The sequence below is a fragment of the Pithys albifrons genome, chromosome 10, assembly GCF_047495875.1.
Source record: "Pithys albifrons albifrons isolate INPA30051 chromosome 10, PitAlb_v1, whole genome shotgun sequence".
In the NCBI taxonomy this organism is placed as follows: Eukaryota; Metazoa; Chordata; class Aves; order Passeriformes; family Thamnophilidae; genus Pithys; species Pithys albifrons.
The window spans coordinates 8,104,929-8,129,266 of NC_092467.1; the positions used below are offsets into that span (position 1 = coordinate 8,104,929).

A 24,338-nucleotide genomic window follows, 5' to 3' on the forward strand; every position below is an offset into this window, starting at 1 on the left:
TCCAACCCTTGGTCCAACTTCCAGTCCCTTTACCACATCATGGCACTCAGGGCCACGGCCAATGTCACCTTAAAAACCTCCAGGGATGGGGAATCCAACCCCTCTCTGGGCAGCCCATTCCAATGCCTGAGCACTCTCTCTGGAAAGAATTTTTTTCTGATCTCCAACTTCAATTTCCCCTGGCAGAGCTTGAGCCCGTGCCCCCTTGTCCTATTGCTGAGTGCCACAATCTGGTAAAGGGAAATACCCTTCAGGTAGTTCTAGACAGTGAGGAGGTCACCTCTGAGCCTCCTCTTCTCCAGGCTAAACCTCCAGGCATCAAGAATACATTATGTCACCTCCTTCAAAGTGTTTTTTTATCCAGACATGGCGGTAGCTCTCTTACATTTATTTCCCAAAGCTGTCCCTTGACCTTAGAGCAATTCTTTAATAATAAATCACAGTGGTAAGAAATGCACACCTAACTCTTTGGAACTGAGGGATATTTGTTCCTCTTGCAGAAGCAAGTTATACCCCAGCTGTCGTGTCTCTTTGCTTCTCTTCTGGCCGACCAGACCTGGCTGATTCACCAGCATGCCCTGGAGGCATTCACACATTTTGCAGAGGTGAGCAGAACACCAGTCTGGGTGCAGGTATTTGGCTCTGTTAACTTTTAGTGGACAGAAATTCTTCTGTTTTAAATGTTTGCTGCTCTTCACTGTGTAATTTGGATCTCAGTATTAAAGATGCTATTGCACATCAAAATAATGAGTGCTAGTGCAGTTGGCAGTGATTTCAGAAACTGGAAGTGAAGGAAGATTAAGTACTAGTTGCTTAGATTGGTTGCAAGAGGGCAGGGGCTGTCATAGAAACATTTTTTACTTTGTTCTCTTGTTAACATCAGTATACTGATAAACTACTAACATTTTTAACAGGAGACAAGTCATGAAGATGTTGTTCCTCGGTGCCTTAATTCTGAAGAAGCCAAGAACAAAATTGTTAATTTTCTTGCTAAGGTATGTAAGTTGTTGAACCACTTTACTGCTTTCTTAGTTGATGTTTTACACTCACTGTGAGCAGTAAACAGCCTCTGTCTACACCTGCATTATCTGCATAGTGATTAAAAATACTGTCTTTGAGCTGCATGTTAAAATCTCTCTCTCCTTCCCTTTTGTTCTGGCATATAAATTGAGCCTATGGCAGCCGGTAATGCTGCCTTAGTTACCTCTCCTGTGGTTTTCTCCCTAGACAAGGCAGGTAGAAGAGACAAGAGAAGCACGAGCAGAACGCATGAAGCGAGAAAGGATTACCTGGAGTGCACAGGTTTTGAAAGAGGATGGAAAACTGGAGTCAACAGGAGAGGTACGTTGTGCTGCTTTAAACTATCTCGGCCCTACTGTCGATTTCTGTCAGTTTGGGGAAGTCTCTGGAGAGGTTCAGTCATCTAAGAAAAAAGATAACAAGCACTCCTAGCCCTTAATGTGATACCTGAATGGTCTGTAGTGCCTTCCAGGCAGCAAGAGCTCTCTCATGGCAAGGGCATCTTGCAGTTCTGTTCCATCTGAGGGTTTTCTTGCATTTGGGTGGGGACTGATCACTTACACAGAGCATTAAAATGATGTTTCATGTTTACTTAAATCTGCAGCCTCTGGCCAAAAGAGCCTGTCACGCCCCCTCTGAGGAGCAGTACAAGGCAGCAGTAGGCACGATGGAGGGGGCAGTGGAGGCTGTGAAGCTGCTGCTGCAGAAAGGGTCCCCCCCAGCCTGGCTTGCAACGAAGCTGGAGGCTCTGCACTCAGCTTTGGCCGCCCTCAGGGACAGCACACGGTAAGGTGGAGACAAGGGGCCAGCTCAGCTCCCTGGGGCAGGGAAGAGGGGCCTCTGTCCGAGTGCTGGAGAAGGAAACACTGTGACACAGGGCAATGTTCCACTGTACCTGTGCCAGAATGGACTGGGGGGGGTGGTTGCCTGTGTTTCATAGTAAGTAGCTGGAAGGAGGGGTGTATTTTAATGGACATCACTGTGCACCTGAGCTGCCAGTTTGTATACTGCCAATTTTGTATATTTGTTTGTATATTGTTTGTTTTTCTACTGTGTGGTTATAAACATTCCATGAAATTGTATTCTGAATACTAAGAGCTCTGAATCTTGTAAAAGTAACAGTTGATTTGCTCCTGTCACCTACAGGTGAGCAGGCAGGAGGTGTTTTTATCTTAACTTTAAAATACACTCAGTAACAGTTTAAGGCTCTGCACTGTTCTCTAAACATACCTCTGTTGCTGGTTTCACTCCACACTAAGGTCATCTTTTAAAAATAATCTTTATTGGTCACAGTTAAGAGCAGAAAGAACACGGTGCTTCAGCAGTTTGTGGTTGCTCACTGCACAGTTCCTGGCACCTCTTGTGCCATCCACTGACAGAACAACATAAACAGAAATAAATAAGTTGAGCACACTGTACATTCATCTTAAAATCATCTCTTAGCTAAAAAGTTAAAAGGAGACATTTCTAAGGGCTTTACTTTTGGCAGGGGGGAGGAGGAAAAAGAAAGGAAAAAGGCACATTAACAAAGGAACTCAGTGTGACTTCCATTTATTGTCAGCAGTTTCTCAGGGCAGGGATGAGTTCTGGAACAATCACTTACACCCCTCTTGGCCTTCAGTAGCACATCAGCACCATCCTACCCCTCACCATCCTCACGCTGTTCCTCTTTCTGGGAGCAGTGGCACGCACCACAGCTGGGCATATTGCTTGAGTGCAGGCCTCACCCCTGCAGGTTTTGGCACAGACTGGGAAGGAGCATCCATGGCAAGAGCTCAGGCCCCCCAGGATCTGACTGGCTGTGCAACAAGTGCCTGCCTTCTGGCAAAAGCAGTGCTGAGGTACTTATCCATTGTACTGGGGAAGCAGCGATTCCTTTCACAGGATCCAACACACCAGAAATTGCCTTTGCCTCTTTCAGTCCTGTTACCAGTTTGTATCATCTTCCCAGTTCAACTCCTCTTCTTCACCCCAGCCTGTAGCTTCAGCCTGGAATCACATAAAATTACCAACATTAGGGCATGGGGACTGTACTTGTGTGCTTAGCACAGCCCCAGGAGCCAGACAGAGGAGCTTGTGCAGTGTGGGATGGCAGAGCATTCATCCCCAATACCAAAAATAGAGTGTGAGTATTTGGCAGCTTTTGGTCTTAAAGAACTTTAAGCTACAAAAAGAAACACCTTAAAGACAAAAACAACAGGGAGTGTCTTACATTTTTTCCCTAAACTTAAAGCAAGAACTGTTCGTACCAAACCCCCTTTCCTTTAAAAAAGGATGCTGTAAATTAGATTATTTCTTTCCCCCTAGGAAACAGCCCTTTTCCTGCTGTATCCTAACACTGTAGGTTTGCTCTCACACAATCCACGGACACAGCACTAGTGAGTGACTTCCCTCCCACCCCCCAAAATGTGGTTGAGATCATGACAGTGCTTCTGTCACAGGACACTGTGCCATTTTCAAATGTCATAAACAACTTCAGCTCACAGCCCAGGCTCCTCTCCCCATGCTCCCTGCTACCCCCCTGGGTAACTCTCTTGAGATTGAATGAGCAAAACAACTTAGGTCCACCCCTCCTCCTTAGCAGAGGTGCACACTCAGATGGCAGTGTTGGGAGTGTTGCCTCTCCTGCTAGGAAACAGCAGCAGTCTCTGGAGTCTCCATGATGGGGCTACAGGCATTTATTTACCTGCTTTCTTAAAGCAGTTTTATAACCCCATTAATCCTCTGAAATAGAGAAGTGTTTCACCTATTCTTTCATGAAAATTGACCACCTGAAACACTTTACTCTGCAATGCAGAAGTTTTGGTTTTCTGATCCTTAATTTACAATGCTTTTAGGTTTCCTAGAAGAGCCAGGATCAGCAGTAAGTCGTGAGCATCCTCTGTGCTTGAAAGCCCCTTCTGTTGGTGCATGGGATCATGCCTGTTCAGCAGCCAGGATCCAGCTTTGTTTTACCTGTCTGGCAGACCAGGACTCTCCCTAACAAAGTGTAGGATTCCTGCATCCAGGATAGAGCAGCACAGAGTAAAAGCTGGAGTTAAAACTCCTTAGCCAGTACCTTTAGTAGTGCACAAATTGAGTCCATTCCCTTGCGCTTTGTTAACACAGCTCTCTTGCTGCTGTGCCAACAGCCCCCTGAAGTACCTGGTGCCTGCTAAGGCAGAGCTCAGCATCCTGTATTCACAGGGCAGGACTCATCTGTAGGGCCCTGTGCTCAGTTGTCCACCATCCCACTGAGTGCCAGCTGGTGCTACAGGTCTGTGTGTGGGCTTTGGGATCCTCTACCTGTGCAGTCTCACTGAAACCCCCTGCCTGGAGCCTCTTACCTCAATCACATCAGCTGCAGCAAATTTGGATGAAAACAGCACGTTCTGGGAGGCACCTTCTCTGCTGGATACACCACCCAGGTGAGTGGGAACCACCTCTTCAGTCCTCGCCTCAGGTAAAATCAGGAGAGCAGAAGAAGGTTTAATGTCTGGGATCATGTCAGCAAACCAGTCCAGCTCAGGGTCCTGCACAGGTTTCCTCTTCACTTTGATTGTGAACTCTTCTCCCAGGCCATTCTCTGATGAAGACTTCAACCTCTCCTGAAAGGTTGTTTTTGGCAGCACAGTTTGTTCCAGTTGGTCCTGGTGGTCCCACTTGTCATTGCTCCAGCTGTCCCCAGGGCAGGACTTTGGGGGGGGACTCAGTCTGAGGCTTTTGAATTCCTTGCTCAGTTGATGGATACCTGGCAGAGGTCTCGGCCTCTCAACTGCACCAGTTTGTGTCACAGTGAGACAGGCTCCTGAGGGCAGTTTAGGACTGGGGCTCCTGGGCTCAAAGTCATCCCAAGGCTTCTCATCTACATCATGATCTGCAAAATAAGGTCCCATGCTGCCCTGCACCTCTTGGGGCTGAATTTCAATGTTCACAGTTTTCTCAGTGTCTGCCTCCTCTGGCTCACTCCAGTCTGGCCACTCCTCTGCTGGCTTTTCAGAGGTAGTCAAAGAGCTCCTGCTGTTCCCCAGTGTATTAATGCTTCCAGGAATTCCATTCACAGAGGGATGACAGCCTTGCTCACCTGTGCAAGACAAAGATGTTACACACTCAAGAGAGCAAGTGCAGAGGTGGAGTTGTGCCTCAAACTCCTTGACAGTGCAGGCAGTACCTGGAACCAGCCAGTAATTGGCTGGAAATAAAGCTTCTCTCAGATGAGAAAGCCCAGACACCTTCCTGCTTGTGAATGAGGGAATTCATCCCAAAGCCCTGGGGCAATACACACTGACAGCTGATAAGCAACAGGTGACTGGGAAAAGGCCATGAGTTGGCTTTGACCGTCAGAATGAGCTGACCTGTAAATTCAGGGTATCTGCCGAGCTGTGGGAGGTGGGGAAAGCACAAAACCTGCCATACGGAGAGGTTCAAGGCTACACAGTCTGTGTATATCAGCTTCCCAAACAGCTCTTCCCTAGGATGTCTCCTTCCATCACTGTTGCCTTCCTTGGTTCACTGAATCTTTGAGACCAGGACATGGGAAAAGTGAACATTTTTCAAGCAAAATCCATTTGTGGAACACTTGATTTCTAAGAAGGTAGGACTAGGTTTTACCTGTCTTTGAAGCCAGGGGATTGTCTTGTTGCACAGGAGGCTTCTTGACAGATGTATTTCCAGAGATGGGGAACAAGCTGGAACTGCTCTTCAAGGGCCGAGAGGTTTGATTTCTCTGATTGCTCACAATGTGACTGGGGGAATCTGCCAGGAGAAAAGAAAAGAAAGGACACAAGTCCACAAGGTGTGTTGTCAGTCTTAGCTGAAACTACCCCACAGCATTGAAATGTTCTTAATTACACTGAAGCCTGGCACAGCAATCCAACAGCTGCACCTCCTGATCCATGTATAACACAATACCCCTCTGTTCCTGCTGCCTGCGGCTTTGCCAGTACAAAAGTTATGGCAACTGTACATGGTCAGCTTTTGCTGAGATGTTCTGTCAAGAAATACACAATGAACAAAGTGATTGCAATAGAGCAGATGCTTTAACAATCCTGCCTGCTGCCTGGCTGGATACAAAACCCCAACTGCAGTACTGCACAGCACCACAAGTCCCCTGGTACCTGCCTCAGACAAAAGCAGTGCACTCAGCCACAACAACTCCAACAAACTCATGAGAATACACCAATCCTCTCTGATGCCTGGGCACTGGCACAGCAGCTCCCAGGAATGAGCATCTCCACCCTGCAGGCCCTGAGAAGCTGCCCTCCTGTCACACCTGAGGTGTGGGGTTGGTGGGCAGTCAAGGCCACGCCTCAAGCTGCCCGAGGCAGGCGTGTCTCAAGTGCCAGCTTGCAAGCACCTGGCTGCAGTTAATTTTGGGGAGCTGCAGGGTATGCTCAGCAGTAGTGGTGATTCACCTCAGCTGTGTGGGCTCTGCTGCCACCACCTCAGCATGGCACAGCTTGGGGCACTGCTGCATCTGCTCCCCCAGGGCTCACCTGCGTCCCCTGATCTGTGCCTGCCCAGGTTGGGGGTCACCAGTGCCACCAGACACGTGGCCCATGGCACTGTAAAGGACTGCAAGGAACACGCAAATCCCACCCCCTCTCCACAGTGCCCTTCATAAAGGGCACATCCTTTGAGAGGCTTAAGCAAACAGCTTGTCAAGCCCCATATCAGCCTCTAGTGCTGCTTTCTGGAGGTCGTCACTCAGCGCTGAGGACAAAGGTGGAGTTTTGTTGTTTACCAATACCAATCAGGTCTAAGTTTAAGTATGTCCTGAAAAATAAACCTGGTTTCCACATGCAATCCAAAGGGTTCATTTTTTCAACTAGTCTACTAAAATAATGTAAAGAAACTAATGCAATGAGCCATCCACAGATTTTAATAAAGGGTGGTAGCTGTCAGTACACACAAAAATAGGAAGCAAACATTTATCTCTGTCATGCATTTCATATGGTATGTGTGTCTAAAGTAGCACAAGTGCTGATTCTTCCCTCCAGTTGCAAACATGTTTCAATATCCAGAAAAGCTTTCCCTTAGTACACTTGGTTGCAAGCTATCTAGCAGGTGAAGGGCTACTGTCTTCACTTGGGTTAGCTGAAAAGCCTCCAGAGAGCTGATAAAATAGGGAAGTTCGTATTCCTTTTCCAATCTATGAATAGAAATTGGGGGAAGAAGGTGAGATTTACTATTTATAAAGGAAGGACAGAGGGAATATTAAACAACTGACTGTTTTAAGTCCTTTAGAAGGACTTCAGTTTTTCCACCAAAGACAAACACACACACACACACTGTATCTCCTTTACTTACAGGGATTCTTAAATGAAGAAGAGATTTAAATTTTTTTCCCATATATTTCCTATATTTTAAATACTTTTATGTAACCCTTCTTCTGGTATCAATTCTGTATCTGCAGATAGCACCTAACTTAAAATTGAAGTTTGGCTGCAAATTAGGTTTTTTCAATTAATCTGTCACCAGCAACAGATTCATCATTCAAGAAAATCTGCCTACGCTGCTTGGGCAGAACGGGCAAGAATCCCAAGAACACTCTGACCATGTCTTTTACCTTCTGGGGAGAGATCTGCAGTTTTCATGAAACTTGGTGCAGAGCTTTTGAAAATCTTCGTTCTTTCTCCCCCTACAACCACCTCAGGTCCAAGCAGGGACACGAGCACTGCCAGGCTGTGCAGCGTTATGGCCACGATGGAGTCACTGGTGTCTCGGAGGCCCAGCAGTACCTGCATCACCAACACAGCAACGTTACCAACAACAGAAATTCTGCTTTGTCAGTGCCTTCCCCTTTAGATGTTCCCCTTGCAGCAGCACACCACATTTCTGATCCCCCATGGCTCTCAGCAGATGGATGTCAGGCTACTGGATGTTATTCCATAGCATAAAATCAGCCTTCCACTTTGTGCCACAGGCTACAGAGGGTGGCTGGTCCTGGTGTCTTGGTGCTCTAATGGAAGGTGTCCCTGCCCATTGCAGGGGATTGGATTAGATGATTTTTAAGGTCCCTTCCAACCCAAACCATTCTGTGATTCTAAGAAATCCCATGTTCGAGCATATACCCCCTGTTCTAGCATGTTCTTCACCTGTGGCAATATGATGTTTTTCAACTCCTCCCGGGAGAACAGCTCTGCATAGGCGTGGATGTGAGACAGCAGCACCATCCGAACGTGCTCCTCGTGCACCTCAAACAGCTTCAGCAGCACAGGGATGACATGAGCCTGGAACAGGGCTGGGGACAGGAGGCAGCTGGTCTGGCTCTCTCCAGTTGACTCTAGGGAAGAAGATGGAGATGGGCAAAGGCTGCTTCAACCACAAGAGACAGCTCACCAAAGAGCTCCTGACTGAGAAACCATCACAGCTGAGGGTAACAGTGTCACCCCAGTGCCAGGGCTGAGGCTGTGCCAGCTGTCAGCACAGCTTGTTTGGGATGTCAGAGATGGGAGGGAGGGGAGGCAGCAGTGCCACTGTCCATTGCTCCATGGCCCTGGCTCTGAACACTGAAAGTCAAACGGCCTCGAAAGAGGAGGCTCTGCTTGTCTGAAACACCAGTAGCTATTTAGGAGCAACTTTACAAAAAGGGAGGCAAAGAGCAGGGATAGACAGCTGGGCACAAGACACAGTGAATACCTCACAAAGGGGAAAGGAGAGGAGACTGTGCCCTTAACAGGAGAACGAGTGCAGGGACAGAGGGAAAAAGGGCAGGCAGGGGAAAATTGAAAGAGGGATACGCAGTGAGACCCTGGGGAAGCCTGGGGTGGCAGGGTGAGGTGACACATAAACCTGGGAGAAAGCCCAGGTCATTTCTAATTCTCCCTGCACCAGCAGAACAGCAGAAAGTACTGCAAACAAGGAAGCACAGATAACTGTCCTTCCCAGTTTTGTATGTTACACTGATCTAGTTAAAGAAACACCACTGTTCTGTTCCCTTGATTCAATGAAACAACCACTCTGAATCCATTCCAAACTTGTCAGTAATAATTGTGACTTCAAAGTATTTAAAGGTCACCTTTCTTTGGTCCCAGCAGATGAGGAAGAAAACTCTTGACAGCTACAGGTTCTGCAAACACGAGCTGATTGAGTAGAAGAGGCACCAGCCGTGATGCTATCAGCTCCTCTGACAAGCCAGCCACTCTGTCCAGCAGGAATCTGCATTCCAGGAGACAGCAATTAGGATCAAGGCAGCTTTCCATGCATTTATGCCTATTTCCCTTAACATCACCTTCCCCTTTTTGTGTCTGACTTGTGTCCTAGAGACAGTGTCCCAGGGCAGCCTCTCCCTGTGCCTGTGCTGACCTACATGGACAGGCTCTGCTCCTGCCTGGGGCTTCAGGAAAAGGTAACACAAACCGGGAGCCAGAGCCACATCCTGCCAAACCCCACACCCGGATCACTGGCTGGCACAAGCACACTCAGCTGGCACAGGAAGCTGCTGGGTCACCAAACTGCCTCAGAGCTGGCATCTCCCATGCAGAGCTACAGTCAGAACTGCAGCAGGAAGCCTTCCTCTCACCCCACAGCCTGCGGCATCACAACCATTTTCCCAGTGCTTTGGAAAAGGCTGTTCTACCCACCACACAAGGGAAGCTTCCCTTGCACAAAGGGAATCCCATTTTGAAAACACTTCCATCTGATGCATTTTAGAGGTGGCCAACAGAGTATGTGCTGGGTTTATTTATTTAAGCCACAGAGTTTAGTTTTGTGCAACTGCTCCTCCTTGTAGGATTTTAGTTTTTAAAATATCATTAACAGTTACTGGTTTTCTCTAGGCTTGGAGGTCACTAAAGGAACTGTGCACATGCTGTGAAGGCCCCTCTGCCAGATAAAGGGGCAGCACTGCCCTATCTTTAAGCAAAGTGTTAATTCTCTCCCTCAGCAAACACTGCGGACACAGAGATAGTAGGAACTGTTCTGAATGCTCCTGCCAAGATCCCCTTTCTTCTCTTACTTCCTCCACTTAAGCCTCAAACTAGCAAAAAACAAGTGATGGAGGCCACAGTAGTATAGAACAGGCAGGAAGATAACTCTGTAAGAACACCGGGGTTCCTTTATATGAAAAAAGAAACTCGGCTTCTCCCCTTTTCAGGCCCAGGTAATGCCATGATTACAAAGAAGCTTCAACTACAGAAAACTTCTTGGGGGCCACACAGCAAGATTTTCTGCAAGTTGCTCCCCTGCTGCAGCCAAGACACCCACTACAGGCAGCTCCACCCAGGCAGGGCAGGCACCACAGGATTCAGTCACCCAACAAGTCTTACTGAAAACTCTCTCACTGGCAGCCTCATTGCCCAGCAGGTACTGCTCCTCCAAAACACCAAACCATTCACAAGGAACTGGGAAAAGAGGAGGTGAAGAGTTTCCTCTTTGATGCAATTGTTACTTTGGCTGGAATACCCAAGCTGTTACAGAGCAAACAGTGTTGTGCCAAAGCAATGAAAATCTGCCACCTGAGGAATTACCTCTGGCCATGAGCCCTCCCAGGTCCCTCTGCAGCCCATCTGGCAGAGGTCTGTCCGAAACAAACTTCCAGGTTACAGTTCCTTCACTTACTTGAAAAATTCAGTTTTTTCCTCCTCAGACTTTAGTGTTAAGGTCTTCAGAAAATTCACAACTTCCAGAAAATCATTCCTAAGCACAGAAACACAGGCTGTCAAGTGATGCTCAAACCACCCACAATGAAGATACTGCAAATCCCCACCACTGATTCAGCAGAGAGAACAAGACAGAGGGACACAAGTCTTGATCTGGTGTATCAAGAATGCCAGCATGGAGGTGAGACCTGAAAGCTGCTGCTCAGCACCTCACTGGCAAGGCTGAGAACAATTTCTTAATTTAAGGAGTCTTTGTCAAATACCCCTGTAAGAGACAGGGATTAAGTCTGCACTTCTATCCCACACCTTCACAAAACTAACACTTTGCAAGACAGAAAGAAGCAGTATCAAGTCCAAGAGAGGCCTCATATTCCTGTCCTTACCTGAAGAACTCATGAGACAATAAGCTGGACAGTGGTGGGCGACACTTTGGGTCTGGGTTTAGCAGTGTGCAGTGCAAGGTCTGCTGGAAGCTGGAGAGAATGTCTGCTGAAACTGAAATCCAGAGCACCCACAGTTAGACTTCTTTCTCAACACTGAACTAGATACATTCAGGAGTCCTTCACCCTCCCCAAAAACTAGTTTTTCACTCTAATTGATAGCAAAATTGCAAAAGTAAGGGAAAAACAGCATTTCCATTTCTTTTCCTAAACTGCCTGGCTATTGGGGCTCCAAGGAGTGCTACTGTCCTCCCAGGAATCCTCCTGCTCCCTCTCTGCTGGAAGGTGGCAGCCCCTGCTCAGCTGTGGCACAGGAGACCCACGTGCCACATCCATAACCCTTGGTGGGACAGGACCAGAGCAGGTTTGAGGATGCTTCTGCCACAGGAGCTGGTGACCTCCAGCCACAGCGGGCCTCGTCCAAATGCAGGGAAAGGGGAACACGGGAGATGCCAAGGTCTGCATTTAGCTCAGCAAACACAAAGAACAACACTGGCCACTGAACCCTGGCACTCCTGCCAGCTGCAACAAGAGGTGATGGGCTTGACACACACAAGGAATGTCCACAGCAAAATAAACAGGTGTCATTCCTCACCCTGGTCATTGAGGACGGTCAGGAGATTTTCAACTGTTGTTCCAAAGGCAAAGGCATCCCTCGCGTGTCCGTAGCTGCTGGGCAGCATTTTGAAATCTGCAGACTAAAAATAAAAAAAATCAGCAAAGCCAGAGCTTTTGAAATACTTGATAATTTCCAAGAGTCTCTATTACCACCTCCTGCCATAAACACTCTCCAGTTCTTTTTATAGCACCAAAGTAAGTAGAATATTGTGCTAAAAAAATCTTCACTGGGGAATTTATAACCCAAAGGAGCAACTACATCACAATGGAACAACTCCCCAGTGGATGCACACAGGCAACAGCTTGCAGCATTTCTATGGAAACAGGTGATAATTAGAGAGTGAAAGAGTGTTCCTTCAGCATAAGCAACTCCAAGGATTCTCAATGGGTAGGAAGTGACTAATGGGTGGAAAAAAGGTTGTTACAAGAGCTACACAACGGGGGGACCACAGTGATCTGGGCAATCTCAGCAAAGTTCTGGTGATTTAGAAGCACTAAAGCTGCAAAACAAAGTGTTTGAAAAATATTATTCCCTGTGCCCAACACCATTCCCAAACCAGGGAAGAGGGGAAAATAGGAAACCTCAGATATTAACCAAGAGCCACTTCCATGCCATTCAGGCATAAGGAAATAAAATATATGAATGAAAACATATTTCCTGAACACCACAGAATCACAGACTATTCTGAGTTGGAAGGAACCCACAAGGATCATCAAGTCCAACTTTTAAGTCAATGGCCCGTACAGGGGGATTGAACCCATGACCTTGGCATTATTACAACCAGGTTTTAACCAACTGAGCTAATCTCAGCCACACTTTATTGCCAGTAGGACACAGCAAGTGCTGTTACTCTGTTACTCACCATCTCCTCGCTCGGGATGCAGGACTGGTCTCGTATGGACCTGACGTGACAGAGGAACTGGAAGGAGAAGAGAGGGGCCATGAGCTCCTGGGTCACTCCCCTGTGCCAAGCAGCACAGCAGGGTATCCCCACGGGCCAGTGCTCAGTGTGGAAGGAGCTCTGCCCAAGGGGAGCACCAGTGGAGCAGGTGGGAGGCACCAGCTGACACAAAGCAGCCTCAGGCAGGGCCTCACAGCCAACTCATCCCATGAGTCCTCAGTCCTGTCAGCCCTCATGATCCACCTGGGCAGGGAGAGGATCTCGGGAGCTTTGCAGACAGGTTGCACTGCTGTGCTCTGTGCACTGCTGCACCTGCACAGCAGGTGTGTGTGCTGATCCCGTGTGAGAGCTGATCCACACCAGGGACATGCCATACTGTTTGTGAAGGATCTGCAGATCCGCTGAGAGAAAAGGCAGTGCATCTGTGACACAGTGCCAGGCTGAAGCAGTGACTCTGCACAGCAGGCAGCACAAATAAACCAGGAACCGTTCTGCTCACAAGCAGAACAAAAGCTAACAAGGCATTTAAGTTATTTTCCTTATTAATTCATTTCAACCTGGATCTTTCTGGTTCACACTGAAGCTTTTTTTTTTTAATTTGTTTTTAAATCAGTCCAGAGGAGCAAAGATTTCTCACTCTTCAGCCAGCAGTGTCCCTTAAAAAGTATTGGCTTTTTAGCTAATGGGGAATTCATTTGTGTAGACATTTTAGTGTATAGTTATGGTGTCCTTAGACCAAAGATTCAGGACAGAGTTGGAAGTGAACCAACGCACTTAATAGCAAATCCAGCCAAGTGGAAGGACTTGGGCCTTCAGGTCTATAATGGCCGATTTCCACAGGCCAGGAATCCTTTCCTGGGCATCCGAGGATGCACTTGGCTCGGCTCTTACCTCTGGGGTGGCTTCACTGAAGTTACAAACTGTTTCCATTCCTCCCAGCTTCCAGTGCCCATCCTCACTCACAAACACGGAGGATAAACAGACATTGTTATGTGTCAGGTTTCCCTAGAACAAAAAAAGGGGAGAATAAGAGATTCAGGAGACAAATGGAGATGTTAAATCTTAATCAGCACTAAGTAGGTGCTGTGAGGGGCTGAGAGAAAGCTGCCAAAAAGTGCACAGTTCCAAAGGTCCGTTGGGATTTGGTAGGTGACCAGCGGGTGCCAGGCAGGAGGTCCAAGGTTTTAGAGCAGACAAAGCCCTGATTGTCACAGCCCCTGCAACACAACTGTAAATCCAGGGAAGTTCTCCAACTATGAACACAAAGCCCCAGAGCTACAGTCTGAGCTGGGATTTAACTGCAGTCCTGGGCAAACACACAGTGCCCAAACAGGGGAGCAGTGACACCGATCTCTGACATGGGGCAACAGCTGTATACAAATGCCAAGGCTGAGCAATCCCATTTCCCTAAAGCAAGAAGCACTGCAAGCAGATTCATGCACTGAGAACTGCTTGCTTCCTTACTTCCAAACCCCACAGCATTTTCAGTTACCCCTCCTCCCACAAAGTAGCCCGTGATTTTAGCAATTTCAGCCTAAAAGAACTGTGGGGCATGTGTCTGCTTTTTGGGAGGAATCAGGAATGACTCACCCAGACAAGCCCAGGTACAATGCTCTCTTGTCTGATTCCACGTGTCTCCCACCAAAGCCTGCTGGCTGCTGCCTGGGGTACCTACCCTGTCGTGGAGGAAGATGAGTGCCAGCAGCACATCGTAGATCCCAGCGCAGATTTCGGCCGAGGAGAGCGTCTCCAGGACCAGCTCCAAAGGCTTCACCCACTCTGTAACCAGGTGGATCCCATTGGCTTCCACAGTACAAGAGAGGAAGCGCAGAAGGCAAGGATGGCGCAAGGTTTTCAGGTGCTTCCAGAAACAAAGACATCTGTTAGGTCTCACCCGAGTCTGCTGCTCTGGCTGCACAGCTCAGCCCTCTGCTCTGAGCTGTGTTTGCTCACTGAATTTCCACAGGCCATCCCTGCTCCTCACCAAGCACCCAGCATGTTCACTCACTGCAGAACTTTTTATAATACATTGAAATAGATGCATGGAATAGTTTGGGTTGGAAGGGACCTTAAAGATCATCTCACTCCAGCCATGGGCAGGGACACCTTCCACTAGACCAGGCTGCTCCAGGCCCCATCAAACCTGGCGTTGAACATTTCCATCCACAGCTTGTCTGGACTACCTGTGCCAGTGCCTCACCACCCCCATGGGGGAGAACGTCTTCCCAATATCTTATCTAAACCTACTTTCTGTCAGTTTGAAACCATTCCCCCTTGTCCTGTCACTACATGCTCTTGTAAGTAGTTTCTTTCCATCTTTCTTGTAGGCTCCCTTCAGATACTGGAAGGAGAAAGTCTTAGAACAAAAGAAAGTCTTAGCCATAATAAACACGATATTTAGGGTAGGGATCCACCCAAAAAGAGCCTCTGACTTACATGTGCAGCAAGAGACCAGCTCTCTACTAAGACAGCCCACACTGCTCACATTGCACAGCACACGATGAGCTCTACAGCTGCCGACCCCTTCAGCCCCCCTGCAGGGCCACAGTCAGCTCCCACCTCCTCTCCTGCCCTCTTTCCCCAAGGTTTGACCCTTGTGCACCAAATCCCACCCCTCCAACAAAAGGGAGGGACAGCTGTGACAAGTCTGTCCCAGGCAGGCTCCAGTACCTTGGCAGCTTTATTAACCTTATCTTCGTTCTCCCGCTTGTACACGAACACGGAGGCGCGTCTGCCATCCTGGAGCACGGCCGGGTAGATGGTGTGTCCTGTGGGCAGCGTGAACGGCGGCTCTTCCAGGGTGTAGCTCTTCAGAACACTGTTCTCCGAGCCCATCCCTTGCACAGGTTCCCTTTGAGGGAAGGAGGATGTTCTTCAGACAGATTTAGTTCCGGCGGGCACTGTCCAGTTCACCTTCAGAGCATTTTCTGCAAAGCGTGAAACAGCCATGAAGAACCTGGGCACAGAGTGGCTGGAGAGCAGCCAGGCAGAGGGACCTGGGGGGACTGAGTGACAGGAAGCTCAACAGGAGCCACCAGTGTGCCCAGGTGGCCAAGAAGGCCAATGGGATCCTGACCTGGATCCAAACTAGCATGGCCAGCAGGCCCAGGGCAGTGACCCTTCCCCTGTACTCTGCTCTGGTGAGGCCACACCTTGAGTGTTGTGTTCAGTTCTGGGCCCCTCAGTTCAGGAAAGAGATGGAGGGGCTGGAGCGGGTCCAGAGAAGAGCAACGAGGCTGGAGAAGGGACTGGAGCACAAGTGCTGTGGGGAGAGGCTGAGGGAGCTGGGGGTGTTTAGCCTGGAGAAGAGGAGGCTCAGAGGTGACCTCAGCACTGTCGAGAACTCCCTGAAGGGAAGTTCTAGCTAGGTGGGGGTTGGTCTCTTCTCCCAGGCACTCAGCAATAGGACAAGGGGGCACGATGGGCTCAAGCTCTGCCAGGGGAAATTGAAGTTGGAGAGCAGAAAAAAATTCTTTTCAGAGAGAATAATCAGGCATTGGAATGGGCTGCCCAGAGAGGGGGTGGATTCCCCATCCCTGGAGGTTTTTAAACTGAGATTGGACATGGCACTGAGTGCCATGATCTAGTACAGGGACTGGAGTTGTACCAAGGGTTGGGCTTGATGATCTCGGAGGTCTTTTCCAACCCAATTGATTCTGTGACTCTATTCTATGATTCTATGAACCTCCTCCTGCCAGAATCCTGTCCTTCAGTTTTAGGACAAGAATAAAATCACCAGTGTTTATTTTGTAAAGGAAACAAAATGTTCACAGAAGGTTCAGATCAGCAGGTGAGCAGCTCTCAGCTCTGGGGCTTGGACCGTGCTGGCACCTGTCTCAGGATCACCACCAAAAGCAGAACCCACCAACACCCCCAGTCACGGACACCCACTCCAGGGGTGTCACTCAGATTAAGCACTGACAGCAGTTACACTGCCTCAGGGCACAGGGAACCCCTGGCCTTCTTAAAGACACCATTCCTCAATTCTCCAAGCCAGAAAGGATTCCAGCTGAAGAGGAAGGATTCCAGCAGGTCACCTATAGCCAGATAACCTCCTCCAGCAGCACACCCTGATTACCTTCTCTCCATCTGACAAACATTCCATCTGCCTGCCAACCCTTCCTTCCTCCCACAGCCTGTCAGGAAGAGGCTGACACAGTTTTGGTGCTGCTTCCTCGTACACAAAACCGGTAAAACAAACACACTGATTGCAGAGGCTCTTTAGGAAAACACTGACCAAGCACATGCTCTGTGATCACAGGCCATGGGGAGACCCAAAACCATTCTGCACACAGGAGTCAGCAAACCTTCATCAGGAATCAGGAGAGAGCAACTCCTCAGTTTTCAGGAAAAGCAGGTGGGGAATTGCCCGCTCCCAAGCACTGAAGTCTCCTGGTTTCCTGACAGAGCTGTTCCACCAAAGCTGCTGCTCTGGCCCTTCACGCACATCTCCAGTGAGGGCTCCTAAAATCTAACACTGAATTAACTACAGAACATGCAGCTCCCTCATTCTCTCTCCCCTGGTGTTAGGGACGAATCTGCACTTTTTCAGCACCAAGTCTTTTAATGGAATTTTTTGTGAACTCCTTGGCACAAAAGCATTCCTGCTGCCCCTGGACAGATGGCTTTCCTCTCCAGCCAGAACTTGGGAGCTCTGCCCTGGCTCCTCCTGGTTAACTTTCCTCACCTGTGTGCAACACCACCAGCTGCTGCTCCTGGGAACGGCCCAGGGCATTTCTCTGCATTCTCTGCTCTTTCCAGCTGTACCTCATTTACTTGTTCTACTTCAATTATTTCTCACTCAGATTTTGCACAGAACACCTGAGAGTCCAAAAGTATCTGGGCTGACTTGGTGCCTCACATTCCTCCAAATACATATGGACATATTTGACTTCAGAGACACCCACTATTCAGGAACAGAATCATAGTTTGGGTTGGAAGGGACCTTAAAGCTCATCTTGTTCCACCCCCTGCCATAGGCAGGGACACCTTCCACTATCCCAGGCTGCTCCAAGCGCTGTCCAACCTGACCTGGGACACTTCCAGGGATGGAGCAGCCACAGCTTCTCTGGGCAAGCTGTGCCAGGGCCTCCCTGCCCTCACAGGGATGAGTATGTTACACATATCTAACCTAGATTTCCCCTCTTTCAATTTGTACCCATTCCCCCTTGTCCTATCGCTACAGTTCCTGACAAGGAGTCCCTCTCTGGTTTCCCTGTAGCCCCTTCAGATACTGGGAGGTTGCTGTGAGGTCTCCACACAACCCTCTCTCCTCCAGGCTGAGCAGCCCCACCTTTCTCAGTCTGTCTTCATAGGGGAGCTGCTACATGACACCTACCATGGCCTCCTCTGGACTTGCTCCAACAGTTCTACGTCCTTCTTACACTGAACATTACATCAGTTATTTCATAATTGATCTACCTGCTCTATGACAGACAGCTCCAAACACACACCTCCCTCTCCAGGAAACCTTCTGTCAGGAGGAGCCCAGTAATTAATTCTCAGTAACAAATGCTGAGCTCCAAGTGACAACAGGAGCCTGTGGAACCTCAAGCCACACTTCCCAGCTCTTTTTGGCTACTGACATTCCAACAGGAAAAAGCATCTGCAAAGGTCTATGTCCAGATGTGGCTAAATCCAACCGATGAACTCCTGAATGCTGAAGCAAACCATCACTCCCTGTGCAAGGACTGCAGGTGCTGAGTGAGTTAAGGGCACTGCCCACATTATTAAAACCCTTTCAATAATCTTACCTTCAACAAGTTGTAAACAAGAGCATTACATGTCACACACAGCACACCCTGGGATGGAGAAGAGCTCGGCAGGGAAAGCCAGAGGGACTGGGAGTTAAGGACAACGTAGGTTTGCTGCCATAAAGAGCTGGAATTGCCATTCAGCTTCTTCGTGGGGTGATGACACCTGTACAGGGCATCCACCTGAGGCCGAGCTGGCACCGCACAGCCCACAGCGAGGCAGTTCCTGGTCCGGCGCCTCCCAGGCCAGCAGGGCCTCCTGGCAGCGCCCTCGGCTTTGCTCCCCAAGGCAGATGCTTCCCAGTGTGGCACCTGCCATGGCCCCCGGCCCCGCGCACCCGCAAGGAGGAAGGGAGCCCGCTCCCACCGCACTGCCCGAGGGACAGGGCAGCGGGAACGCTGCGGGCCCGGCACCACCGGAGCTGCCACCGCTCCCTGCCCGGCCCCGCCACCTCCAGCCCCGAACGCGGGTCACACCGCGCGGCCCCGCCCAGCGCCCCCCGGCCCGTCAGACCCCCGCGGTGCACCCGCCCCCCCCGGTCCCCCGCACCTGCTGGGCCGGGCCGCGGTGCCCCCACAGCCCCTCGGTGCCCCCGCACTTGCCCGGAGCCCCCGCAGCCCCCCGGTCCCCCCGGTGCCCCCGCACCTGCCGGGCCGGGCCGCGCTGGGCCCGCGGCGGCTCCTCCTGCGGCTCCTCCTGTGCCGCTCCGCCCCGCGCGCCCCCTGCCGGCCGGAGGGCGGTGCCGTCACACGCGGGGCGCGGCCCCGAAGCCGCGGCCGCCATGTTGGATGAGGGCGGTGCCCTCAGGCGCCCTGGGAACCGCGGGGACATGGAATTGTGGAATCGTTAGGGCTGGAATAGCCTTTTGGGGTCACCCATCCCACCGGCCACACAGCACGGCCACTGTAAGCCTCATCACCCAGCGCCATAGCTCTCAAGCACCTCCAGGAATGGTGACTCCCCTCTGCCCTGGGCAGCCCATTCCAATGTCTGGCCACCAACAGGGAAAAATTTTCTTCTAAAGTCTGACCTGAATCGCGGCTTGAGGCCGTTTCCCCCTGCCCTCTCAGGGCGGGCCTGTGGCGGAGCGCGGCCCCGGCGCTGCTGTCGGGGTGTCCGGAGCGCCCGGGCCGGCCCCGCTCCCTGCGCCCTCCCCGGCGGGTCCCGCAGCAGCCCCGTGCCTGTCCCCGGGCACCTCCGTGTCCTCTTTAAAGGACCTTTAGAAGCACTGGCAGGGCGATCCCGAGGTGTAAAGGAGAGCACTCTGGACTCTGAATCCCAAGGTCGTGAGTACCAGTCTCAGTGAGGACCGTCCCCTGGCAGTTAAAGCCTCCCTGCAATCCCATCCCGTCAGATCTCAGATGCTCAGCAGGGTCAGCCCCGGTCAGTACCGGGGGCTGTGACAGTCCCGAGGACTTCACTGTCACTGTCCAGCTCGCTCGGCCGTGGCAGATGGACCTTGGGACTTACACGGTGGGGCCAGTTCTGCACACGCTGAGCCTCACCTAAACAATCCCCTGTGCAGGCTGGAAGGGCACAGGGGGAGAGCCCTTCCCAAATCTGCATTCGCCAACTCTGGCCATACATACAAACAGCAGCCCTTTCGCTCTCCGTGCCCGGCTCTGCCCGGGGCCAATCTCCCCCTCAGGCCCCCGCGCCAGCACAGCCATTTCTTGCCATTAAAACTAATTGCTCTTTGCGCCGCAGCCTGAAGGGACTCCGGGGAGAGCTTTTACCAGAGTGTTTTGGAAGCGGAGCGGAGGTGACCGGAGCGGCTCCGCAGCGCTGGGAGGTCCGCGCTGCTCACTCGCTATTTTCGTACCGCCCGTGTTATTGCAGGTCCTGCCGCGCCAGCACGGGAGGATGTGGTTTGGTTTGCTCAGTCGCTCCGAACCACCAGCACAGCCCCTCCCGAGGCCTGTCTAGACGCACGTTAAAGTTTTTTAACACAGGTGGTCTGGGCTGTGCCAACACCTTGGCTTGCTTTAGGAACTCTGCTCCATGGGCTTAACCTGCACTAAGTCTTGTGCTGTCAAATCCGGCAGGAACTTTGTAGAGTCTATTCTATAGGAATTCCTTCCCCCCCTTATTTCCAGTGAAGCCTTCCAGTCTGTGGACAACATGGATGATCCCAGACACTCGTCTATGCCACTGTCCTGGAGAGAAAAAGGCATTCATAGAATCGAATCATAGAATTCCTCATTATCTGGATTCCCTCAGATCCACACCCAAACTCCACTCAGCTGAGCCTCACCGTCTGTTCAGGTGAACCAGAAGGGCAGATTTCTCCTACAGCTGTGCAGAGAGAGGGCTGTATAAGCTGCCATGTCTGGGTTAACACAGGGACACACACAGGGCTAGGAGGAGTGCACTCCTCTGGCACAGGCATATGCTGGCAGATGGATGGTCTGGGTCTTTTTAAATAAAGCAGGAAGATGATGGGAGGAGGAGGAGGGTGCAGGAAAGTAAAATGGGTCATACACGGTATGACATACAGTAAGTCACACTTTGTGGGGTAATGCAGTGCACACAGGAACACAAACTAAATAAAGTTCAGGTACCCCACCTCCCTCCTCTTTAAAGGCAGGAAAGATCCAGAGTCTTTGGTCCAAATGGGACAGTTATACCAAAAGATCCCAGCCCCAAAATGAAAAATAAGGGAAACCCTGGACATTCCTCACCACAGTTTATTCAAGGCCTAAGTGTGGATATGTATGTCCTCTGTGTGTGTTTGTGGCAGGGCAAAGGCAGAAGGTCAGAAGACCTGAACAACTTAAAGATAAAAAAATTCTTAATAAGCAACATCTGATTTCTACTGACAGCAGTTGGCTCCAGCTTCAGGCTATGGTGTGATTCATGTGGCTGTCAGGAAGAAAAAGCAAACTGTGGTTGCTCTGCATCATTTACAGTGTGTTTCCTTTGCTGGACAGCCTCTATGGAGAAGAATTCCTTCCCTTTACCTGCTTTTCCTGTGTGCATCCCTTGTTCCACACAGACTGAAGCAGCACGAAGGTGTGTGCCCTGCTCAGGGTTCTGCCACACCAGGGCTGCACAAACCCCAGCTGGGCTTTGTCCACAAATTTTGCCCGTCCTAAAGACAGCCAGTGGTGGGCTCCTCCAGAGAACCATCCAGGACCTGATGAGGGAGGTGTATTCCACATTTTTTGAGGATGGTCACCAAAGCAATGGAAGTTGTTGCTGTTCTGCCATGACGAGTGGGCAGCTGAGCTTACCAGCCCCTATTACAGGAATACCATTAAAGAACCTGCCAGAGGGGCCCAAAATCTCTTGTATCTAAACAGAGCTTGTCTTGCTTATTCCAACAGAAGATACATCTTGTTCCTGTTTCATTTAATCCGGAGTGGATTAAACTAAACAGAATCATGGCAGTCTGATTTCAGAATGAAATGCACATGTTAAACTGTTAGCAGGCAGCTCCACACCCCCCATGACATTTAAAAGACCGTGAATCAGGCCCTTCGTGAGCTCTCAGGGAGGGGGTGTTTGTTTACTTTTGCTTTCCCCACCCTGTTGCCTTGGGAAGCTCCTAAATAGCAGTGCAGTACAGAAATAATTGAGCTCAAGATCTGAGGCAGCGGCTTTGAGCCCGTTGCTCACAGAAACAGCCCCTACATCTGCACAAAGCTGTGTAATCGCTACCAGACCTATGAGCTTCTCAGCCCATGCTTATTTCATTGTGCTATTAACTTTACAGCCTAATTATATCTAAAACACTTGCCTAACCAAACTCATTAATTAATTAGCAGCAGGCTGGGAAAGAGGATACTCCTGGGATGGTTCAGGATTGCTGCTGTAGGGAAAGAAAAGAGGAGCCCTACAAAAGCAGGGAGAGAAACCAGGAAAAAGAGTAAAGAACAAAAGTTGTGGAAGTTGCTAAAAGAAAGCAGATCCCTCCTCGCCCCATTTTATGCAGGATACAGAACCCAGGGACTGAATCCATAAATACAGATAATTAAAGAGGTCAGACTCTCCAGGCTCCCTCCAACACCCACAGGAAATGTGATATAGATTGAACAGTCTATGTGCTCCTATCTTTTGTTCCCCCTTTCTGGCTCAAGAACTGTAATTAAAGGGAAAATCAGCCTCTCTCCCGCCTTAGAGTGCAGTGGCACAGCTGGTTTTCATCTTGGCTAGCAGGCTCTGTCCTCAGGCTACTAAGTGCTGAGTAATTTTTACCAAGCTCTGCTTGCAGATAAATGATGTTCTTCTCTTAGCTGCTGCCAGGCAAAGCTACAAATACTTGATCTTTTATTCTTTTCTCATAAACTCCTAACATTGAATACTAAAAATGCAGCCAGAGATTTTTCCACTGCTATTTGTTCTCAGCATGGTCACAACTGTATTACAATTACAGACACCCACCCCTTCGCTGGAGCTCGACTGCAGCTCCTCGTTAACCTGAAGCTCCCAATTAAAGGCTCCTTCAGTTTCATTGATAGTTTGCATATACTCCAAGGACCCACTTCATTTTGTTTTTCCCCCAAAAGCACATTCCATGAGAAGGACAACTGCTTTAAATAACTTCACACTAATTTTTTGGAAAAGCCTGACAAGCAAGTGCCAGTCTCGGAAGAAAAGACTGAGTGTGCAGTTTGGGGAATTTCTCTCACAGCTATAACTATAAAAAAATCTGCAAGCTTTTGACTAAATGTGGCACAACCTCTGGGCAAATCCAGTGTGTGCTCAGAACAAAGCAAAGGATCTAGAAAGGTACAGCACTGGGAACCCATTAGTTTTATTCAAGTTTTCTGCTGTGTTTCTAGTGAGATTTTATGTGTTCTAAGAAACTGCATAAGAATTAGTTAAAAATGGTATAAAAAATAGTTTAAAAAATAAGTAGTTATAATCTTGGCAATACTGTTCTTCCACCTACCTCCAGTGAGTGAAGCAATGAACAAGCCAGCACAGGGAAGAGGCTGAAAACTGGTAAGAAATACCATGGCTAATTTTAGCCTTGTTTGCAGTCACGCAGCATGAAACACGGGGAGTAACGGTGCTTACCAAAGTACCTGCACCCTTTCCAAAGATAAAGCAAGGTTTCAAAGCAATCTGGATTTCAAAAGTATTTTTGAAGTGTAAGAAATAGTCTGTCAGCTTCCTAAACAAGCCCATGCTTTTGAAGATCACCTTCCCAATCTTATGGGATTACAGCAACAGGTTTAGTAGGATCAGCCCCCAACACAAGTCAACTTTCTGTTTAAGCCATAAATGAGGGAGAAAAGAGCTGAGGAACAATTCTGCAAATGAACAGCCATTAACAATGAAAAAAAGATGAGGTAGAGGTAGCTTTTCTTATAAAAGGTGTGAATTTCAACTGCCCTGATGGCTGTGGCAGAGGGCATTTCCATCACTTCTCCTGCCTGTTACAGTGGGGATGCACGGATAGGGAACAGTTTCAAACTAAACTGTTTGCACGCCACGTGTTTCAAACCATGGCTGGAAGCAATCCCCATACCAGGAGCCCAACGTGAAGGTGTCTTGGCCTGTCTCTGCTGCTCAGTGATCTACTCTTAGATCCAGCTTAAGCCCTGTGAACAGGCAGGATAGGCTGGAGTTGTATTTCTGGGTGGGAAAGCTGGGGGAAAAGCTCAGCACCTGGACTCTGAACCAAGGTACAGTGTTCTCCTCTTGCTGGCCCTCAGGATGTGGCTGTCGTCTCTCAGCTGACAGAGCTCTATTTAAACATTATGGTAAAGGTATTCTGTTGTAGTGCAGTTTCTAATTTTAAGTGTTCTCAAGCATTTAAACCAGATTGTAAATGCCTGAAGCTCCGGGGAGTGACTCTGTGCCATCTTTCCATTATTAAAGTGTTCAGGCCCAGGGCTGGACTTTGGTCCAAACTATGTGTCAGGGCAGTGCCAGGAGATGCTGGGGCTTAACTGTGTTCCTGTGACTGAAGTGTGAGGGAAACAGTCCATGTTAAACACACTGCACACGGAGCACTCCTCTTAAATGTCTTGTAAAACACACGAAACATTGGTTAGAAACACATTCACCACTGC

At 49.5% G+C, this 24,338-nt stretch overlaps 2 protein-coding genes across 6 annotated transcripts in view; one reads left to right on the forward strand and one right to left on the reverse strand.

Moving 5' to 3' along the window:
* Window positions 1–2,355, forward strand: part of FIRRM (FIGNL1 interacting regulator of recombination and mitosis) — a 19,794-nt gene extending 17,439 nt beyond the window's left edge. For both annotated transcript variants that reach the window (XM_071565855.1, XM_071565854.1), the window contains 4 exons: window positions 501–605; window positions 915–995; window positions 1,228–1,341; window positions 1,625–2,355. In XM_071565855.1, coding sequence (XP_071421956.1) covers window positions 501–605; window positions 915–995; window positions 1,228–1,341; window positions 1,625–1,810 — 486 coding nt within the window. In that variant the 3' untranslated portion in view covers window positions 1,811–2,355. The remainder of the gene's footprint in view (window positions 1–500; window positions 606–914; window positions 996–1,227; window positions 1,342–1,624) is intronic.
* SCYL3 (SCY1 like pseudokinase 3) lies at window positions 2,283–20,132 on the reverse strand. Of its 4 annotated transcripts, none has more exons than XM_071565858.1 (14): window positions 20,052–20,132; window positions 15,232–15,488; window positions 14,237–14,422; window positions 13,453–13,566; window positions 12,523–12,579; window positions 11,637–11,739; window positions 10,985–11,096; window positions 10,561–10,638; window positions 9,020–9,159; window positions 8,097–8,284; window positions 7,568–7,739; window positions 5,611–5,754; window positions 4,347–5,083; window positions 2,283–3,009 (listed from the first exon to the last, which is right to left on the reverse strand). In XM_071565858.1, the coding sequence occupies exons 2-14, from the start codon at window positions 15,394–15,396 to the stop codon at window positions 2,947–2,949; spliced, it is 2,259 nt and encodes a 752-aa protein (XP_071421959.1). In that variant the 5' UTR covers window positions 15,397–15,488; window positions 20,052–20,132; the 3' UTR covers window positions 2,283–2,946. The 4 variants fall into 4 exon arrangements, with proteins under 4 accessions (XP_071421959.1, XP_071421957.1, XP_071421961.1 ...); XM_071565856.1 differs by lacking the exon at window positions 20,052–20,132 and adding an exon at window positions 18,961–19,281; XM_071565860.1 differs by lacking the exon at window positions 20,052–20,132 and adding an exon at window positions 18,865–18,925.
* Window positions 20,133–24,338: the final 4,206 nt, after the last annotated feature.